General features: G+C 44.3%; 1 protein-coding gene across 2 annotated transcripts in view; it reads left to right on the top strand.

The window, feature by feature from the left end:
- The window catches only part of LOC311131331 (testis-expressed protein 2-like), a 53,260-nt gene that overhangs the window by 13,633 nt on the left and 23,084 nt on the right, over nt 1-16,543 (top strand). For both annotated transcript variants that reach the window (XM_084164256.1, XM_084164257.1), the window contains exon 3: nt 13,402-14,980. In XM_084164256.1, the coding sequence (XP_084020382.1) occupies nt 13,427-14,980 (1,554 nt within the window). In that variant the 5' untranslated portion in view covers nt 13,402-13,426. The remainder of the gene's footprint in view (nt 1-13,401; nt 14,981-16,543) is intronic.

Genomic DNA, 16,543 nt, shown 5'->3' with positions numbered 1-16,543 from the left:
ATGTGTTTTTATAACACTCAGGAGTGATTCATCCAAGAGTTGTAAAATACATTGTTTTACTGTGTCCTTAAACTAGTCAATCCAGTCAGTTTTACACTGTTTGATAGAGTTCATATTGTTCCATCTTGTGTTTTATATTGTTGAATTTGAAACATGTCCACCTTAAATTATTGCCTTCGTCAACAGTGTCAGGAAAATATGTTGTACCCATAAAAACTGTTGTACACTTCCCCTTTTTTCAGTGCATAGTTCTGACCCTGGTACAGGAATTAAAACTGTTTCTAAATTGTAACTAAGCTCCCATATCACAGTAATTAGCCTAGCCAATGTAGACCATGCCCCCTCAAAGGAGAACTGCAATTGTTATGTCTGTAATTATAGCTTGAGTGACCTTTTTGTGTTAACAACAGCGTGAACTCTTGAACCCTTGGTTCAACTTGGTAGTCAGTGGCAGACCCAAATGGCTCTGGGTGTTGGCTCAGTCATAGGGAGATGAAATTAACATTGTAGCCTACCTGTAGCCGTAATTACTGACTGTGCCAACAGCCAAGGTTGACTAGCTGCGTCGGACATGTAACCAAAGCAGTGGAACAAGATCCCTGTGTGGCGGGCAGCGTAGCAGTTATGTCGCTGTCACGGCCGTGTAGCTCATTCAAAGATAATGAGGGCCTGTTTAGGATGTTGAGTGGCGGTTAAGTGAGGAGTGCATTATTTAACATGGATGGCATGAGGGGTCAATGAACCGATATAGCTCATATTGATTCAGCCTAAAGTGTGCATGTTAAATCCATGCCCCTCCACTGGGGCCATGGAATTCTGAAAGTGACTTAGAATGGAACCCTGATTGTCATTATTCTCTCTAGTTTATATTGGTTATATCTTTATTACTTACATCTTGAAACAATACATTTGGCTTGCTATAGAAATATAGGGCCCTATAAAACCTGTTTTGAATTTTTGCCTGATTCCGTTTTCTCCATTTTTGTTTTTCCAGGTTCCAGTTTTTTAGTTTTTCGCTCTCAAAACCACATTTTTTAAATAGAAAACATTTTTTAGTCCACAACAATGCTTAAACCACATCAGGAGACCACTTTTGAGGTCTGGGAAAAATGAAGAAAACATGTGAAAGACAAAACCGTACAGTTAAAAATCAGGTTATCATTAACATTATCGCTAACGGCTACACAGTGTAGACTAGACATACGCGCGCACCACACACACCACACACTGATGGGCATTCCTGTAACGTTTCAGAAAGTTGCAGGAAAATATGAATCACTGAAGCATTTTGTTCGTGTCTTGTGATTTAACTTAGGCAAATGAATTACTTTTCTGATAAATTTAATACATCTAGGGCTCTATTCGATCAGAACCACTGTATTCGACATCCGGATAGCGGTTGTTTTGGCGTTGTCGTGATGGAACTGTGTTAGAGCTGTCAAATCCACAAGCGGCTCCTGTTATTAGAGGATATTGCCATTGGTGAAATCCCATGCAGCCTTGTTTACAAGTTTGAACACTGGAATGTGAGATGTATTCTACACCTCAATTAGGATGATAGAAATCCTCATTATTTCGTTTAACGATTTTTCAATTTGATACTTAATTATTTCTATATAGGCTATGTTTTCTCGTTCTGAACTTCTAACGCGAGTGGGTGCTCACTGATGTGGGGTACTCACCAATTTGACAGCTTCAATGCAGTTCTACCTCCCACACTGCCAAAACATCTGCTATGCGGGTGTCTGCTATCACCATTTAACGCTTGCCTTAGTTAATTTCCTACTAAGTTCAATACATTATTTATTTATTGTTGAATTCCCTTTTTAATGTCTGGATTCTGCGATTCCGTCCTCGTTTTCCACATGCAGATTTTTATAGGGCCCTAGAAATGGTCTGATGAATGCACCTGCAACAATATCTTTACCTTGAGAGACTCAGACTTCGGCTCCATTTTGTGTTCATACATATCCAACATTACTAGATACACTGTAGACTTGGGATGCCAGCAATACTGATTTTTTCGGAAGATACATGTGGAGGGACAAGCCAAGAGCATGTTTTTGGGGTTGTTAATCACGAGGGACAGCTTGTTTATATTAGCATATGGTCAGGGTCGTCAGGAAGGACTAGTGAACCGTACCAGAGGCCGCTGGCGAGCGAGAAGAGAAGGGACATGGAGGACCACCCTCCAGCTCTCTCTCTGCCCTTCTCGCTCTGCCTATCTCTCTCTGTCTCTCGCTCGCTGATGGGCACGCCATGAACCCTCTCTCTTTGCCTCACACGCTCTCATATCTGCACACACACACACTTGGCAAAGTTGCCTAGTTGCCTAGTAATCTATTGAACCTTTTTTTTATTTGTTTAATAATGTAAGTAGCAGATCAAACACGGAATAGGCTACTGTTAAGCCTACAGCATGTTTGTTAATGCCTTTGGGCTATTGTATAGACCAGTGGGTAGGTTCTTTATATAGTTTGCACAGTAGTGAATGTACAGAACAGTATCAGGCCTCGGGGAGAAGTATCAGGCCCTCAACCGGACCTTTCCTGTTTAAAGAGAACAAGAGAGAACCTCTCTAAACATCAGGTCCGTTTACATTATTTTTTACATAAACGTCTAACTATTCTGGGTAACTGAGCACACTCTCTAATTAAGCCCTGGCCTAGAGCATTGCCCTTGGCAGCAGTGACACAGCTTTTCCCTGGAAGATGCTTCAGGAACATAGTCGGCTCCTTGTTTACAAGTGTCTCTTTGAATTGGCAGTTAGTGAGTGTTGAAGAAACTTTATACAAGACTGCTATACCCCCCCCACTACATCCCCATTCAAAAAATACTGTTTTAAGCCTGTGCACATGCACTCTTGAAGTGATATTTTCAGTATGAGTGAGAATGAGAAAGAAAGGGATGGAGAGTGAGAAAGAAACCCGGGTGAAGCTAGCTAATTAAGATGTTGGCCATTCTGACTGTATTGACAGGCTGCCCTGTGGTGACCCTGTCTCATTGACTGGGGTATTTTACCCAGCCTGTTAGCACTGGCCTGTGTATCAGAAAACAACACACACACTGATTTTAAACTGGCTTGTGTGTCAAAACACATTATTTCTCTCTCACACACACACTTTCTCTCGTTCACTCTCACACAATCATGTTCATTCATGCACACTAGTACACACTTACTGGTAAAAACAACATATGCGAACAGTCAGCTCTCTGATCCTCTCATCTAGTGTTCTCTGTGGAGACAGACACACACACAGCCAGGCCTCCAGCAGGCAGCCAATGGCAGGTGTTTCAGCGTCTGTGTGGGAGTGTATGTGGGAACTGTCAGGTGCTCTCGAGTTTTATAAAAGTGTCAAACAACAATGTCCTTAGCATGTGGGTGGTAGAGCAGCTTGTGTTCTGTCCCCTGGATTTACTTGCCGATGCTGTCATCAGTTTGTTTTTTAAGAAGTGTCCTAGTTTAATAGCTGGCTGTGCTCAAGCATTGCTCAATGAGGCTTTCACTTTTAGAGAAGTGCAATCCATAGAAATGGAATTAGAACATCACTTTTCAAGCGAAGCCGTGTATGGTAACTCTGACGCACAAGTTGTACTCTCACAATCGAACACTTCGTATAAGGCAATGGATGTCATTAGTTACTATTAGGATACTTCTTTAGTGCTATCAGGAGTAGGGTGAAGGGGAGCGTAAGCTGATCCTAGATCTGTCCCTACTGCCAACTTCTACCCAGAGCATAGAAGGTTTCTATACTCCCCTTACTAGAGCAAAGGACAGACAATTGATAGCCATGATCTAATTTCACTGCCTGGCATTACTCTCTATGCCGGTCCCGCCAGTTTGACCACACCAGCTCCAAGTCTGTTGGGTGAGAGAGGCTTGCTAGACTATGATTGTCCAGACTCCAGACAGTGGTCAGGTCCGGTGAAGCACACTCCTTTCCTTTACCTCACCTGTCTATTCCCCCTCTTCTTTCTCTCTCTCTCTCTCCTTTCAACACCTTCCTTCACTGTGCGCTCTCTTTGTCTCTCCGTTTCCCTACCTCCAATCCCGTCCTCCCTCTCTCTCCCAGGTTCTCACCTTTTTATACTTCAATAACACACACACGTTGCTATCAGCTCAGTCAGAGTTAGCTAAGCTCTAGCATACTGCGCTGCTTACACCTATTCAGCCGCCGTCCCTCTCCCGTAATCCCCTCTTTCTTATCCCCTGCCTGTGTTCTGTGTCAATGGCATTAACACAAAGCCATTTTCATAACCGGCAGACTCGCACCCACCATTTCAATGTAATTGGAAAGATTATTACGCCACATTTTTGTATTCTACATTCAATCCCCCCCCCCCGGTTGTAGGGGCCCGTCTCGCAGTTTAATGCGAATTTGCAGTGTATTACATCATGTAAGAGCACAAAAGCATCGCTGAGAGCGATTCACGGGGAGAGGGAGCTACAAACATGTTTTTACTTCCCATTCCCTCGTTTCAACACCTTTTTAGGTAGTGTTATCTTAAATACCCTGGTGAATTGCCTTTTCAAAGGCGGCAGTAACAGGAACTGTTCACAACACATGGGGAGAGGAAGAGGCTTTCACCATTCACCGATAACCAGAGGCTTTGGCTTTGTGTTGGGTTGTGTGGGTTGTCATTGCTTTGGGGGTTTCAGTAAGCGACTCAGCAGGTAGTTGCAGTATTAGCAAAGCGGGAGAGAAGGTAGACTCTCCCCCGCTTTGTGTGGGGGGATTATTGCTAATCCCTGCCTAGGAAACATGGGCTGGGATTACACAATCTCCCCAACAGGCCATGGAAGGTTGGGTGTGTCATCTCTCTGACAGAGTGAAAGTTAAGATATGAAGGCTTTAGCGTTTTATGTGTGTCTCAAGCAAGTCTGGTTGGTGAGCTACAGTATCCGTCGGTCCCCTCGGGACTGGTAATGGAAGGTAGGCTTGATTCAAAGAACACTCAAGAAACGCTTTGCTTTGGCCAATAGTGTCTTCCTCTGAGTTGCATATAGATTTCAATTTTCTGGCTCATCTTAATACATTTCTCAGCATATCCTTGAGCACTAGGATCTTGAAGATAACCACCAAGCACCTGTCAAGCCTCTGCAAAACAATGACGGCGGTGCACATTCTGACTTCATCTTGACTCACTCTTTCCTCCCTTCCTTCACACACATTTATTCTCTCACCACTTTCCTGATGTCCCCTCAATGCTAGCTGCCAGAATTATCATGTTTATTCTGGATTGCCATTTGGAAAAGCAGCGTTTGACATTTGAGAAGCCCTCACAGGGGGCTGGTTACGTGAGGCTATTGTACCATCCCTCCCTCTAGCGGCCTGTTATTTGTCATATGGCAGACAAAAGATGACTTGCAAAAATACCCCTCTCCTGAGGGTAAAACTGATCAAACAAGCTACCATGGAAACAACATTATGGCTGTCAGACCCTAGGCGACATGCTATTAACGAATCATGGTAGAATCGCTCAGAAAGAATGAGACTAACTCCTTGTCCATTGCCAAGCAAATGTTCTATCTTTACCCAAGGAGCATTATCAACAGCCCTGGGCTGATTTTTAACGCAGGCTAATACTACTATGAACATGCAGTGTGAGCCTAAATGTGACATACTGGTGGTATTTCCTGGGCAGTCCCTCCTATGCCATCAACCCAAGGGAACCTTTTCCACTAGATACCAGCTCAGACTGGTTTGATGTGGTTCAGTTTCAAGTGTGAACTGAGAGCAGGGCTGTTGAAAGAATATATCTGATATTTGATATCCTTACTGACCTGAAATTGCGTCCTATTTTCTACTAGAACCTGAATATTGCATGGATAGTTTTTTGCACCAGCTCCCACACATTGATAGTCTTGTCTTTAATGTCTAGGCCTATTTCTTTTTGACTGTAATTAGCAGTCCAGCTAGCATGACCAGCGAAGATCTCAAACTCAGCAGGGCCCATTTATCTAGCTGCTGGGCGAGCTAGCCGCTAAATCGATGTGAAAGCTAAGCAGATGCTAACATGCTAATTGGATTAGGGCTAGCAAATGAGATATCGGCGAGCGTGATGGCTTTCCTAATGTCCGAGTTAAAGCATAGAAAGTATTTTTTCCTCTGTTGATTCCTTGTGTTGTTGTGGTAGAAAACAACAACGTGTCACCTTAACAACAGTCATTAATTCCAGGAAAGGTTTGTTTGTAGTGGGAGTTGTAGGAAGTTGTTAGTCGGCATGACGACTGGATATCTGATTTTTTTTTTAAGTAGCTTGGTGTTTAAACTGCTTGTTGCGCAATCCTCCATTAAGGAATATAGGATTATCCGTTGTTCTTGCTCCTTCGACACAGCCTTTCCTGTTGTGCATTATGGTAAGAAAGTATACAAAAGTTGCTATTGTACAGGTTATCTCCTATGCTGGCGAAAGGATGAATAATATTGATACTCTTGACATTATATTACATTGTATAATTTTGATGGGTTGAAGAGAAGGGATAGTTTTGTTGTGTTGAGGTCCGAGGGAGACTGGATAGAGGTCAGAGGTCACTGATCCAGGAATGCTTACCAAGGAGGAAATGAGCTGCAGCAGGAGAGGTCAGTGCACCAGGCAGCTCATTGCCAAGCCTGTTCTGTGAAGTCGGACTAAATCCTCTTGTTTTCACCCCCTATTGTTTTTCTTAACAGGGGCAAGTTTACATGAATGTTAGAAAATGTTTTTTTGTGCTCTCAGCCTTTCCATTTACCCAAAGACGGATATCATTAGCGTCGTTAATGGCTACACAAAGTGGTAGATATACGCTCACCGCACACACCAGATGGGCCGTATCCTCTTCAGAACGTTGCAGGGAATACGAATCACTGATGCATTCTGTTCATGTCTGAAGATAAACTTGGGAAAATTAATACGAATAAGTTCAATACATTTGGTTGATTTCCAAACGTGAGCCACATTTGATAGAAGAACCAAAAGTAACACAATTCTACCAAACCGTTTTTCATGTTATAGTATGGAAAAAGTACCGAAGTTTCAGTGTACCGTACAAACACTAATGCACTGTGTGTCATCTCGTGGGAGTGAACCTGCGTGAACAGCTGTCTGAGCTCAGAGCCCAGTATCTAATGATGTCCCGTCACTGCAGTAATTAGCCTCTCCACTGCCTAGCATCTGATGACTCCATTTCATTCATACAGGCCTCCACTGGCACATTAGCACAGGACTATAGGGGAGGAGGGACAACCAGTGCAGGCTTATAGACACACATTCACATGTGTACAGTACACACACTTGTTGTCACATCTAACCACACAACTATAGGAAGAGGGGCTACTTCAGTTCACACACACACCAACACACAACCCCTTGTTGTTTTATGTTGTCAAGTCATGATGATTTATGTCAGTAATAGGGAACAAAGTAGTGCTGTTCTGTGTTCATGAGGTTGAGTGAGAGAGAAATGGGGACAATTGAGGAAGAGACTGAGGACAAGTCAAATAGAGGGTGCTTATATTTGTCCTGTTTCACAAGTGTGTGGTGTGAAATGGAGAAGTGTTTTTTTGCATATCCCACTCCCCCTGAGACGCCCTGTGATTTCAAGAGAATAAGAGCTAGTGGTGGAGAGAGATTAAGGGCAGGTATTTAATCCTGCTTTAGTCTGATTTCTATGTCCCAAATGGCACCCTATTCCCTGTATAGTGCACTACTTTAGACCAGAACCCTATGGGCACTATATAGGGTGCCATTGGGATGCATCCCGTGTGTTTTATAATTAAGCAACAAAGCCGAGGAGGTGTGGTGTATGGCCAATATACCACGGCTAAGGGCTGTTCTTATGCACGACACAACGCGGAGTACCTGGATACAGCCATTAGCCGTATTGCTATTATAAACTGGTTATCAATGTAATTAGAACAGTAAAAAATATTTTTTTGTCATACCTGTGGTATACGGTCTGATATACCACGTATTTTAGCCAATAATCATTCAGGGCTCGAACGATCCGGTTTAAAATTAGAGCTATTACTGTGGTTTACAGCACATGGCTGTAGAATGGCCTCATTGTGCTGCTGCCTGCTGCTGACCCTGAGGTCAGGCAGGGACGGGGGTGGTTAATGACCTGGCTTGGCTGGCTCACCCCTGACATGTGACAGTGGTCAAGTCCAGTCCGCCCTGCTGTGTCTGCGGTGAATCGGCTGGGGACTGACGTCACTTCAGGGATCAGACATTGTCCCCATGGCAAAGACAGTCTTATTGGCATGTTTCTTATTATTAGCAATTGAATGTATTGGTTATTATTGATCACGCTAACAAAGTCAGTGATTGTTAGGCCTAAGTAGCACATTTTAGGGTTTAGATTACAAATAGTTTTTAGGGTTTAGAAAGGGGTTTGATTTTGACCAGCTTTTTCTATAGGAAATCCAAGTGTAACATCTACATTTTACATTTTAGTCATTTAGCAGACGCTCTTATCCAGAGCGACTTACAGTAGTGAGTGCATACATTTTTTAAAACTTTTTTCCTACAGGTCCCCCGTGGGAATCGAACCTACAGCTCTGGCACCATGCTCCACCTACTGAGCTAAACGGGACTACATCTCCATGAAATAAAATGCAGTAGCCTCTCTGGACAGAAACAAGACACTGATTTACACTGACATAATGCAGCTGATTCCTGATAAATGCAATGGCTTGGAAAAACTGTTCAAAAGGGATGACCCCTTTTTGAAATGTCACATAGAAGTAGGTGCTGAACATTGTAATTACCTAGGCTAGGGGACAGCATGGGGTCAGTATGGAACCAAGGAATCGTAGTAGTCGGACATTCCTCCATTTTTTTCCATCATTAAACTACATTCTCCTGCAGAGGCACAGAGAGCAGCTTTTAGCAGCCAAGACCAATCCATAACAATCTGGTAGTCTGCTGAAATCATGCATTATTTAATGAGGGAAGGAAGCTGATCTCTGATCAGCGGCTCTCTGTCTGTAGCTGTGTGTGGGGGAACAGCAGGGTAGTAATGATGCTGACCTAAGAGCAGCACTTTGACCACACTTTGTGTGTAGCCTACAGGTATGTGCATGTTTGCCTGTGTCTGTGCTTGTATGTGTATAGTTAACTCGTGCGCATATGTGCACGGTAGGGCTGCACGATATGGGAAAATAATCAAATTGCAATGTTTTTTGTTAACCAAATATTGCGATTTGTGATTTTAGTTGTGATTTAGGTCAAAACTCTTTGGTGAACTGTTGTAATCATAAAAATACAATTAGTATTCTGATTCTATGGTTGGTGTTTGGCATGACAACTAATGAGAAAAACGGGTATAGTAAAAGTTTTTGTGACAGGGTAGGAACCAAAGTGTTGGTCAGTTTCCCTGGGGACCCTTATTACATTTGAATGTGACATGAATAGCGTTTCAAAAACATTGCAGCCTCTTGCGACATGTCAATATTGCAATTTAGATACACGTGATTAATTGTGCAGCCGTAATGCATGGCATGCATGCAACAGTTAGACTGTGCTTGCGCGTGTGTGTGCACGCTGGAGGGCCAAGTTAGGTGTCCATTTCACCTGCAGAAGACTTGCGGTCTCCAAAACCATTGCTCGATGTCTGGAGGTATCTAAATATGGCACTTGCTCATGCACCCCCTCTTCTCTCTTTCTGAACCACTGGTTTTTAAATGTAAATCCAGATTTGCATTGATCCTAATGGCAAGCCTTTCCAATGTTAATCGTGTTAATCAAGCGTTAGCCTAATCAAGCGTTACACGAGAACAGATCCATTATGTAGCCAAGGCTACTGTCAGACAACCCCTTTTTGAAGTCGACTACAGTCGTAATGTAATAACCGTCAAACGGGTTTGAAGTGGTAATGGTTTTCACTGTCATGTTGTAAAGGTCATGTTTCAACCGTGTCAGTCTTAAATGGTTCAGTATTGAGGGGGTTGGGTTGGTGGCAGTTCTAGACTATCTCTCATACAGAATAAGTTCAACTGTGTTTTTGTGAGATATAGGCCAATTTTTAGGCCTAATACCCTTCTTCCCATAAGTGAGGACCTAGGCCTACTATATCATTATTGGGACATGTGATTGAGCTTCCCCTGCTCATCCACTCACTGGCTTCATTGGAGTAGGACCATTTGCCCCGAGGCCTACGGTATATGCTGACACGAGGTCAGTTTTGCTTCCTCCCTCCTAAGTGGTTAAGGCTATGAATAGAGAAGTGTAGACTGATCTTAGATCTGTGTTTACAGGTAACTTCTACCTAGAGCCATTCAGTTGGTCACTTCCAGTCTCTCTAGAGAAACGAGATATCACCTGACAACATTTACATTTGACATTTTAGTCATTTAGCAGACGCTCTTATCCAGAGCGACTTACAGTTAGTGAGTGCATACATAATTTTTTTATTTTTCATACTGGCCCCCCGTGACAACTAGGGCAAATAACAAGTGCAAGTGTCTAAACGGTACCTTGTTAACCTAGCTGATTCCAAAGCCATCTCCATCCCTCCGTGACTTCTCCTGTGACTGTGAGTGGGATACCATGGTCATGTGACGCACGCAGTTGTGGCGTCTTAGCCTAGTGGAAACATCACATCACCATTCGCCTTGTTACATCACTCGGAGACCATTACCCAGGGTCTATTGCTATAATAATGGTTAAATGATCATTGAACCACATAAAGGTATACAGTTAAATGATAAAAAGCCTAGGAAGCTTGGAATAAGGAAGGACTATATTCGTTAAAGGATAGCATAAACAACAGTTATGTTTATATGCCGAAGGTATGGTTGTCTTTACAGGAAGAATAGCTCACCTATATACTGTAGGTAAAAGGTACAGTATGTTTGTTTGGTGAATTCATTATATGTTTGTAAGCCAAAGGGATAGTTGTCATTCCAGTATGACTATCCTACCTATAGGCGGAAGGTAGCCTGTGTTTGGTCCATTCTACACAGTTGAATTCCCAGTATGGCTTCCCCATCCATTGTTTTTCTCGCTTGCCATTATTTCCTAGACAGTCTCTTGTTTATGGTCAATGACACAAGCAGTCATAAGACAAGCCTGTATTGTGCGTTGTCATATGTGGGCTGGATGATGATCTCACTCTGTTTGCTCTCTATCGCCGTCCAGACCAAGGGTCATATGATGAACCAACTAGACACCAGTCCCAAATGTCACTCTGTCCCATGGTTTTCAATCCATTCCTAGAATTACAAATAGGGAATTAGGCCTAGATGGGACAATCTAATTATATGGATATTTTGGTCCCTCATAGCTTGTTGTGAAAGTGTTTGTTCCCATTCTGTGGCAATCACAGAGAGTACAATCCATCCCACTTAGTTTCTATTTCCGTCCCCACGTCAACAAGCTTCAAACAAGCTCCACTTTCTCCTTTATAAAGGATTCATCTTCAAAGAATTAGTCTGCCATTTTATGTATAGCTCTGAGGGGTGTGTGAGTGCATGTGAGAGAAAGACACAGAAAAGGAGGGAGAGTGTGTCTCACACACACACATTTGTATCCCTGCATATGATGTGTGTTTTTAAATCAAGTGTGTGTGTGTGTGAGAATGTCTCACCTGGTGGTGTCACAGCGGGGTTATAATCACTAGGTGTGGGTGTGGGGTCACCGACCTGCTGAGAAGGCTGGCGCAGAACAAGCACAGAGAGACACAGCATGGCATTCTGTCAGCCTCTACCCACTCAACCCTTTCTCTCCCTCTGGGAATGGGAAACAGTGATTCATATTTAGATAACCATGCATTCATCCATATAGCCATGCAGATTTTGACGAATCTACCATTCCCTGTCTTCGTTTATTAGGCTACCTTCTAACCTTCCTTGCTGCTTTACCTTCTTGCATTCTTGTGATATCGTAGACTGTCTGTAGACTCTTACAATCGATTCAGTGCTATTTATAGGGATTGCCTTGTGATTTAATCAAATCAAACTTTGTCACATGCGCCGAATACAACAGGTGTAGACCTTACTGTGAAATACTTGCTTACAAGCCCTTAACCAACAATGCAGTTCAAGAAAGAGTTAAGAAAATATTTACCAAATAAACTAAAGTAAAAAGTAACACAATAAAATAACAATAACGAGGCTATATACAGGGGGTACCGGTACCGAGTCAATGTGCGGGGATACAGGTTAGTCGAGGTAAATTGTACATAAGGGTAGGTAGGTAGGGGTAAAGTGACTTTACATAGATAATAGACAGCGGGTAGCAGCAGTGTAAAAACAAATGGGGGGGGGGGGGGTCAATGTAAATAGTCCGGATGGCCATTTGATTAATTGTTCAGCAGTCTTATGGCTTGGGGGTAGAAGCTGTTAAGGAGCCTTTTGGTCCTAGACTTGGCGCTCCGTTACCGCTTGCCCGGCGGTAGCAGAGAGAACAGTCTATGACTTGGGTGACTGGAGTCTTTGACAATTCTTTGGGCTTTCCTCTGACACCGCCTAGTATATACAGTGGGGGAAAAAAGTATTTAGTCAGCCACCAATTGTGCAAGTTCTCCCACTTAAAAAGATGAGAGAGGCCTGTCATTTTCATCATAGGTACACGTCAACTATGACAGACAAAATGAGAAAACAAAATCCAGAAAATCACATTGTAGGATTTTTTTATGAATTTATTTGCAAATTATGGTGGAAAATAAGTATTTGGTCAATAACAAAAGTTTCTCAATACTTTGTTATATACCCTTTGTTGGCAATGACACAGGTCAAACGTTTTCTGTAAGTCTTCACAAGGTTTTCACACACTGTTGCTGGTATTTTGGCCCAGGGTGGTATTTTAGGTTATCTTTCACCAGCCCTGCCAGCCAGCTGATCACGCAGTGTGGTGGCCATGCTTGTCAGGAGACTGTGTGTTTCCTGTAAGAGCTGTGTTGGACTCCATCCCCTATCAAAGGAAAGGGCTCAGCTAGGGGAAGTCTTTAAGGGCTTAATTACATTTCCCCTCATTGATTTGGCCCTGCTTTCATGAAAGATATTATAGGGGCCATCTCATAGGAATCGGCTACTGTAACATGGCTTGATTAACTTTTGTTAATTGCTAAGTAATATGCCTTCTAGCCCTGCTATTATAGTAGGTTCCTCCTCCAAACCTCGATTTAACAGTCTAATGCCCATTGTTGAACCCATTCTTTGTTCTGGCTGAGTTGAGATTGTCTGATAATGACACGTTATGGGGACATCATGTACTATATAGCCTACATGTCTAACATTGCCCTCCTGTTTGTGTAGGTTCATGTTCATGTGTGTGTATTTGCATAGGCCTATGTGTGGTCGATAATATGAATACCCATTTAACACTGTATACTCTGTTTGTAGTTGAGAGTTTGTTTGGTAATGATACAGTATGGGGACATGTGTGTAACCTTTGCCCTCTCCCTGTCTCTCTCCCTAGGCTGTGACCCAGCGGGAGCACTGTGATGGCCAGCCGCCACAGTAGCCATGCAGACAAAGTCAAAGCTCCTCCTCCCTCAGCCTCACGGCCGCCAGCCGTGCCCAAGCTCCACGTCCAGGGCTCGCTGTCCCGGGAGTCCATCACCATCCACTTCTCGCCCTTGGGCAAGGAGGAGGAGGAGGAGGAAGAGGAGCTCTATGGGGCAGTTGTGTCCTCTCCTCCTCCCCCTGCTGGAGCCAAGGAGGACCCAGGCATTGTGACGGCCCTGGAGGCCAGCGAGGATCTGATCCTTGAAGGAGCTGGGTTGTACTCTGAGGCTCAGGCTGCAGTTCTGCCTATGTCGTCCTCAACTGGTCCTCAAAGCTCCATCACCTCCACATTACCCTATGAACCGAAGAGCTCCTCTCCTTCCCCTGCCTCCACCTTCAACTCCTCTCCCTCCAAATCTAGCGACAAACCCTTCTTCAGCCTGGTCAAGTCTCTATCCTCTGACATCGTCGAGCCTTCTGAGATTGCCTCCATCTCCCCCGCTGCCCCCATTTCCGTGCGCCACCGCCACCTGATGAAAACCCTGGTCAAGTCACTCTCCTCTGACACCTCCCAGGAATCCCCACCTTCCTCCTCCTCCTCACCCTACCGCCTCTCGGACTCCCGCCTCAACCTGCACCTCTTCAAGCAGTTCACCCAATCCCGTGCACCGGTGGGCGTCGTCGCCGGTGGTGACTCCAAGACCGCCCCCTCCTCGACGCTCACCTCCCCAGACAGCCTTAACTTCTTCAAGGCGTCCGTGGAGGCAAGCATCGAGGACACTAAGCGCCGTTTCTCCGAGGCCATCTCCGAGCCTCTCCAGCTGTTCAATAAGATCATGGAGGACAAGAGCGGTGGCATTGGCAGCAGTGCCTTCCGGTCCAAAGCGCTCTCGTCCAGTGCTTCGGAGCTCACCTGCCTGGCCTCCCTCAACAACGGCCAACCGGAGAGCAACAACAACAACTACAGCATCAAGGAGGAGGAAACCGGGGGCGACTGGGAGTCCGAAGGAGCCGCAAACGGAGCCAGCTCCATTGGCTCGCCAAATCCCACCGCTGACACCAGTCACACCAGAAGTCCTAAGATGTCTTCCTCCGCTTCCGCCTCTCTCGGCCTGGACAAGTGCTCCATGTCAGCCCTGGCCAAGCTGGAGGACGAGGACTTCTGCATCCTGTCTAGTGAGGACTTTGAGGATACCGAGGGGGATTCTGGAGACAGAACGGACAGTACATGCAGCCAAGTCAGACTGCCCCCTAGTGGCAGTCCGGAACTATGCAGTGACGACAAGTCAGAGGGAGAAGATCCACCACCCAGCATTCCACACTACACCCTGATCATCATTACAGCGCTGGTCTACGGGTACTTTGTGTTGCCACTGCCCACCTACGTTGGGGGTATGCTGCTGGGAGTGGGACTAGGGTTCATGCTAGCTATCGCTGTGGTGTGGTTGGCCGGACCCAAGTCTTCTGGCAATCGCACCAGACATCCCAGACACCAGGGGAAGCTGTGGAACATGGCCCAGCTGGGCATCAAAGAGCCAAGCATCTTCAAGGTGAGGAACTCCATGGTCTTATAACCTATTGGGCCTCTAACCCCTCCTCAGGGACCCCCAGATGTTTCACAATTTAGTTGTACCCTAGAACTACCACACACCTGATTCACTAATCAAGGGCTTAATGATTAGTTGAGAAGTTGAATCAGTAGTGCTAGCTCTGGAATAGAGCAAATTCATTGCGGGTCCCCGAGGAGAGGTTTGAAAACACTGTAAAACCAATTCACTGAATATATGCAGAAATCCATGGTCACACAAATAGGCAGTGGTGCTGAACACAGACCCAAAATGAAAGATTCCTAAGCCCATGTTATTATTACGTAGCTAATGGCTGGATTTCTATTCGTTAACAATGAGAGACCTGCTGTGGTAAAGTATCACGTTGAACTTTCCCAATAGTTGTGTTATATCAGAGCAAAGCTGCTTTAGACCGACCATTAGAAAGATTGATTTCTCAGGGTTGACCTGTAATTCACTAGCCTTGATCCCATTAGTGTTCATTGTAAATTTAAGAAGAAGCCTGATGACCGTCTTGTAGCCTGGTCTGCGTTTGTCAATGTAATACTGTTTACATAAAAGCACCTTAAAATACTTTCACATGAAACTTCCAATGTTCTCAAATTTTTCAGAAATCCTAGTTTAGTCCCTCCTAATTCCAGGAATCCTCCAACTGGGACTTCTTAATAACCTGGGAACTTTGGGAATTGTGCAACCCTTGTAGAGAATTAATTGTAAGAGCACTAGACCAGGTCTCTTTTTATACTGACTGATTACCTACATGTAACTGCCAAAATAAAGGAAACACCAGCAAAGTTTCTTAATAGGGCGTTGGGCCAACATGAGCCGCCAGAACAGCTTAAATGCACTGTGGCATAGATTCTACAAGTGTCTGGAACTCTATTGGAGGGATGCGACACCATTCTTACATGAGAAATTCCATCATTTGGTGGTGTTTTGTTGATGGTGGTGGAAAATGCTGTCTCAGGCACTGCTCCAGAATCTCCCATAAGTGTTCAGTTGGGTTGAGATCTGGTGACTGAGACACAAACAGACTCTCACACACACACACACACACACACACACACGCACACACACACACACACACACACACACCCTATGCTCCTTTGAAACCCCTCTTTCAAAGTCACTGAGATCTCTTCTAGACATTGTAGACAAAATAATGGGCAAAAGGGCATCTTTATATGTGACACTAAGCATGATGGGATATTCATTTCTTAATTAACTCAGGAACCACACCTGTGTGGAAGCACCTGCATTCAATATATTTGTATCCCTTATTTACACAAGGTTCCTTTATTTTGGCAGTTACCTGTACAACGTTTGCGCACCCATCATGATCCGTGACTGGCTTAAAGGGATACTTCGGGATTTTAGCAATGAGGCCATTTATCTACTTCCCCAGAGTCAGATGAACTAGTGGATACCATTTTATGTCTCTGTGTCCAGTATGAAGGAAGTTAGAGGTAGTTTCGGAAGCCAATGCTAACTAACGTTAGCACAATGACTGGAAGTCTATGGGTATCTGCTAGCATCCTGTCACAG

This window comes from Coregonus lavaretus (genome assembly GCF_964263955.1).
Source record: "Coregonus lavaretus genome assembly, chromosome: 6".
Taxonomy (NCBI): domain Eukaryota; kingdom Metazoa; phylum Chordata; class Actinopteri; order Salmoniformes; family Salmonidae; genus Coregonus; species Coregonus lavaretus.
Note: the sequence above shows the minus strand (reverse complement) of the source record. Positions and strands in the feature narration are given on the sequence as shown.